We start from the raw sequence: 6,000 nt of genomic DNA on the forward strand, positions 1-6,000 counted from the left end.
TTTTCCTCACTTCATTTTCCACTGCCCCCTCCGCCAACCATCTCTACAAGTTCCCAACCTACTTTCCTGCCACCTTCATGAGCCCCTCCCTGCTCCACATTATTATTATTTTTTTTAAAACAATTTCTTTGCCATCAGATCCATCTTCGCTCCTTAATAATTCTTTTCCTCACCAAGCTCCACCACCAGAGCAAACAAAAGCAAAATGAATCATTCAAATAATGGAAGATGATGTCCAACAACTCTATAACAGCTACCAATTACCACAGAGACTGATAGACAAAAAGAAACACAGACAGAGAGATACACAGAAATGAGCAGGGGTGATTAGCACAATCACAAATTTAGCCAAAATATTCCTCCTATATATACTTCCTCCTTCTCTCTCCTTACAAGTCTCCAAACTACAGATTATTCATCTTTGAAGAGAGGCAAGCAGGCAGTCAGCTGCCTTCTCCCTTCTTCAAGTGCTCTACAACTAGTAGACCATCTAAAAGTGAAATATTCTCCAATTCCATCCCAGTGGACAGGGATCGTCTACTCTTCACTGTCCATAAAAATACTTTTGAGCAGCACAGCAAGCCCATTGCATATTAAAAAAAAAATTTAAATCCTTCAAGGAAAAAAAAACTCCTTTCTTGTAGCAAACAAAGCAAACTTTTAGAACTGAACATCCGAAAGTAGAAAATCAAGAAACGTAGAAAAGGGACACAAACTTTTTAATTCATGGTAATATGGGGAAACCTTTTAAATATTCAAGCTGGGTACACCCAGCAAACAACATGCTTCATCTGTACAAAATATCTTCCTTCTGTCCAGTCACTGTTCAAAACTTCAGAACATTTCAAGGACTGAACTAGCATTCTCGCCTCTGAGTCAGAAGGTTGTGGGTTCAAGACCAATTCTAGAGACAAGCACATAATCTAGGTAGACACTTCTGTGCAGTACTGAGGGGATGCTGCACTGTCTAAGATGCCATCTCCTAAATGAGAGAGATGGAAACTGAGACCCTGTCTGTGCTCTCAGACAGAGGTAAAAGATCTCATGCAATATGTCAAAGGACAGCAGGGGAGTTCTCCCCAGTCTCCTGGCCAATATTTATCCCTCAAACAACATCACACAAAAAAAAACAGATCATGGGGTTACTATCTCATTGCCAATTGTGGGACCTTGCTATGCTCAAATTGACTGCCCTATTTCTCTACATTACAACCATGACTACAATTCAAAGTAGCTGCTTCTCTGTAAAATACTTTGGGACCTTCTGAGGTCAAGAATGGCGCTATATAAATAGATCAACTTTAATCAAAATAAAATACATTTCTTTCTTAAACCTATACTGTTATGACTGTAATTAAATTCATTTCACTTTTGGATACCACAATCACGTTAGCTGTCTGTTTAGTGATTCAATTTTTCCCAAAGAGTAAACTATAACTTATTTAAGTTCAGTGTTAACAGAAACGGTTTATTATCTCAACAGTCACAGATCTGTTCAAAAGACATGAAGACATATGGGTTATTTCAACTAGTTCTACAAAATTCATTGCAATGCCTGCTCACTAAGAAATTAATGGCAATGAATGTAATATCCTTTTGGAGCCAGTCACTTATGTTAGATCACAAAGTAACTTCCAATCACATGCAGCTCTCTTTTTCCAAGTTGCTTCACTCTTCTCATAAAGCCTCTGATCAACACTGTGGTATGGTTTGGTGTACCATCCAAATGATCATTCTTCACAAGGGACCCGAGACAGTGACCATCGCATCACTTCAAAGCCCAGACCTGATGATGATCTACCCATGTGCAACTCCCAGCTGAGAAGATTGGGTAGCAATTACGAGCAGAGACTCCAGCCAACTTTTCTTCTCCCAGTAACTCTTGCCATCTTTTTCTCTCTAGTGACATGACACTTAGACCAATTATACCACCACTGCTCTGGGAGATCAGAGCTAACTCAGCACAGAGCAGGGATCAAGCCTGAAATCCTCCAGCTCTGTACGGTTCAGCACCACAATTGATTTTGCAGATGCAGACAGAAATATCAGGGGAATTGCAGTGACACACTGCGATCTACAATTTGGCTCTATTTATTTCTAGAACTTCAATTTAAATTTAGAGCATGGAGTATAAAGATATTTCTTTTATGTTACATAAGAGGCTGTAATAATTAACGTTAAACTAGGAATGAAGAATATACAGTAATGGATATTATGCTAACTGTTAATCAGCAGCACACAAACATCAGAACATTTACCATGGTTAAGTAATTCCAGGTTCTATTTCATGCTATTATGCACAATACACCTCACTCAAAATGTTAAGAAAACAAAAAATAATCATGCGACAAATCCTACAAACAACAAAATGACTGACAGTGGCCATTAAGTAGGATTCAATTTTCCTGTTCTGATGTTTCTTAAAGAATGGTATGTCATGGGATCGAGGGCAATTTGGCAAAGTGGATCCAAAATTGGCTTAGTGGCAGGAGACAGAAGGTGATGGTTGAGAGTTGTTTTTGCGAGTGGAAGCCTGTGACCTGTGGCGTACTGCAGGGATCGGTGCTGGCACCCTTGCTGTTTGTAGTGTACATTAATGATTTTGATGTGAATATAGGAGGTATGATAAGTAAATTCGCAGATGACATTAAAATTGGTGGCGTCGTCATTAGTGAGGAGGAAAGCCTTAGATTACAGGATGATATAGATGGGCTGGTAAAATGGGCAGAGCAGTGGCAAATGGAATTTAATCCTGAGAAGTGTGAGGTGATGCATTTTGGGAGGACTAAGAAGGCAAGGGAATCTACAATGGATGGTAGGACCTTAGGAAGTACAGAAGGTCAGAGGGATCTTGGTGTACATGTCCATAGATCACTGAAGGCAGCAGCACAGGTAGGTAAGGTGGTTAGGAAGGCAGATGGGATACTTGCCTTTATCAGCCGAGGCACAGAATACAAGAGCAGGACAGTTATGATGGACCTGTATAAAACACTAGTTAGGCCACAGCTGGAGTACTGTGTACAGTTATGAGCACCACACTATAGGAAGGATGTGATTGCACTGGAGAGGGTGCAAAGGAGATTCACCAGGATGTTGCCTGGGCTGGAGTATTTCAGCTATGAAGAGAGACTGAAAAGGCTAGGGTTGTTTTCCTTGGAGGCAGAGACGGCTGAGGGGGGACATGATTGAGGTACACAAAATTATGAGGGGCATTGATAGGAAGAAACTTTTTCCCTTAGCGGAGAGGTCAATAACCGGGGAGCATAGATTTAAGGTAAGGGGCAGGAGGCTTAGAGGGGATCTGAGGAAAAAAATTTTCATCCAGAGGGTGGTTGGAATTTGGAACGCACTGCCTGAAGGGTGGTAGAGGCAGGAACCCTCATGACATTTAAGAAGTATTTAGATGAGCACTTGAAATGCCATAGCATACAAGGCTACGGGCCAAGTGCTGGAAAATATGATTAGAATAATTAGGTGCTTGATGGCCAGCACGGACACGATGGGCCGAAGGGCCTGTTTCAGTGCTGTATAACTATGACGCTATGTCATCCTCACTACATTAACACAATCAATTTACTGAATTACTCCCAGTTATCAATTACCCAAAATTTACTACTGGTTGTCACTGAGATGAGTCCAATACGTCCAGAGTATCTAAATTAATACTACAGAGAATGCAATCAGGCTACTGTAGGAGACATTCTGAAGATTACTCAAGGAGCCAAAAGCCCTTCTAATAAAATTAATGTGTGATTCCTTATTTCCATCATAGATAGTGACATGTTTCTAATTGCTCTTTAGCAAAAAAAGTAAAACCAATCTATAAAAATCAACTTTTAGTCTTCAAGCTTTCAAGTTTACAAATAGGTTATATAATAGGGGCGGCACAGTGGCGCAATGGTTAGCACCGCAGCCTCACAGCTCCAGCGACCCGGGTTCGGTTCTGGGTACTGCCTGTGCGGAGTTTGCAAGTTCTCCCGGTGACCGCGTGGGTTTCCACCGGTTTCCTCCCACAGCCAAAGACTTGCAGGTTGATAGGTAAATTGGCCATTGTAAATTGCCCCTAGTGTAGGTAGGTGGTAGGAGAATGGTGTGGATGTGGTAGGGAATATGGGGTAACTGTAGGATTAGTATAAATGGGTGGTTGTTGGTCAGCACAGACTCGATGGGCCAAAGGGCCTGTTTCGGTGCTGTATCTCTGACTCTATTGTGATTTTCACCTGATTCATTCCTTCATTATTAGGGTTGGCATTTGGGAGACTAGGTCTTTTAGTATAATTGTATTTCTATACCAGTTTTAGAACACTGCTCACCAGCCGTTACAAGAATTACATATATACTGTTAGTAGTCAAATGGGGTTAAATGCCCTTACAGATCAGACTGAAGAATGCAGATGGCATTGGTCATCGTAAAGCACGTAAAATCCAGGTCTCCAACGGATTAATCGGAGTTTAAAACATACACAGCCATTTAAAAACTATTAAATCCTTATTGGCTTAAGCAATCGATTGTCGATGCATTTATCTCTCGGATTTCTCCCTGCGTCACTTACAGAACTTGGAGGCCGAGCTGTTAATGTTCAGCGTTACTTTACTGGCCATGGGATCGGTGTCGGGCTCCCCGTGCGCTGCCGGCCCTCTCTCATCCCCGTTGAGAGACATGGGATGCTGGATGAGTTCTTTGGGATCTTGCTGTGCTTGCGGCGTCCCCCCGGGCTCGGGCAGAGCAGGCTGGCTAGGGTGGTGGTTGTGGTGATGATGTTGTTGGTGATGATGATGATAAGCGTCCGCGTTGGCCTCCCAGTTGTTGTGATTGTGATCGTCCATCATCAGCTGCTGGTAGCTGGTGTCCTCCTCCATATTCTCGTCCATTGTTAATGGGGGGGAGGAAGAATCTTTCAGTCAGGTGAATTTGTATTTTATTGAACTCCCGCTAGATGAATACTCCAGCCTTTCGCTGTCTTTCTCTCCACTGCATCACCACCTTTATTCCTCCTTCCACCCAATTTCTCCTTCTCCTGCACCACTCCCCGACACTTCTCCCCTTTACGGCTTTTTGCCGTCGATGGGTCGTTCGGTTTTGCGACACTTGGCGACGCTTTTGTCCTGCCCCGGTGCGTGCCGGGAGCCGCGGCGTTCCTTAGCGACGGTCACCATGGGAACGTGGCTATTCTGCGCTGAGGCCTTAGCTGTGGTACTTGACTCTTAATTTTGGACCTTACGCCATTTAGAAAAGTACTTCATTTCTTTATCCGTAGAATCTGTTCGAAAGATGCTCCGTTTGGCCTTAATTTTAGTTGAGCTTGGCGGCCATAAAGACAGGTGCAAACCAATTACACGGCAGAAAAAGGTTTGAGGAATTTTGGGCGTAAATCATCAGTTCTGCGTTGTGCCCAAATCTTATCCAGTCCAGAAAGCTGGCTACGCACCTAATTTACAGAGCATAGTGTATAAACTTTCTGCAATTCTGCTTGCTCAAATGATCTCTTCCAAGTTACGACCAATTTTCAGGTGCTGTTGAAAGGTCATCAACCTGAAACGTTAACTCTGCTTCTCTCTCCACAGAGGCTGCCAGACCTGCAGAGTATTTCCAGCACTTTCTGTTTTTATTACTCCATAGTAGTCAGTTCCACGTTCTCACTACTCGAGCTGAAGAATGTTCTGAATTTCCCATTTGATGACTTGATGACTATCTTATTTTGATGGCTTGTAGTTTTGCTCTGCCCCACAAGTGGAAATACTTTTTCTTTCCACTAATATTCATTATAAGCTCACTGACTCCCACAGTTACCACGAATACACTTCCTCACACCATGCTTCCTGTAAGGACTCTATTACATTCTCTCAGTTTCTCCATCTCCGACGCATCTGCTCTGATAGGTCATCCTTTTTCCTCAACCGATGATTCCCCCCACACCGCCCCCCCCCCCCCCCAACTGTGGTTGGCAGGGCCCTCGACCATGCCCGATCCATTTCCCACACTTCTGCCCTCACCCCTTA

The 6,000-nt window shown here is 43.0% G+C and overlaps 1 protein-coding gene across 3 annotated transcripts in view; it reads right to left on the minus strand.

Annotated features, from left to right (window-relative positions):
* cacul1 (CDK2 associated cullin domain 1) overlaps nucleotides 1-5,061 on the minus strand; it is a 130,720-nt gene extending 125,659 nt beyond the window's left edge. For all 3 annotated transcript variants that reach the window (XM_068052993.1, XM_068052990.1, XM_068052991.1), the window contains exon 1: nucleotides 4,554-5,061. In XM_068052993.1, the coding sequence (XP_067909094.1) occupies nucleotides 4,554-4,872 (319 nt within the window). In that variant the 5' untranslated portion in view covers nucleotides 4,873-5,061. The remainder of the gene's footprint in view (nucleotides 1-4,553) is intronic.
* Nucleotides 5,062-6,000: the final 939 nt, after the last annotated feature.

The sequence above is a fragment of the Heterodontus francisci genome, chromosome 20, assembly GCF_036365525.1.
Source record: "Heterodontus francisci isolate sHetFra1 chromosome 20, sHetFra1.hap1, whole genome shotgun sequence".
Taxonomy (NCBI): domain Eukaryota; kingdom Metazoa; phylum Chordata; class Chondrichthyes; order Heterodontiformes; family Heterodontidae; genus Heterodontus; species Heterodontus francisci.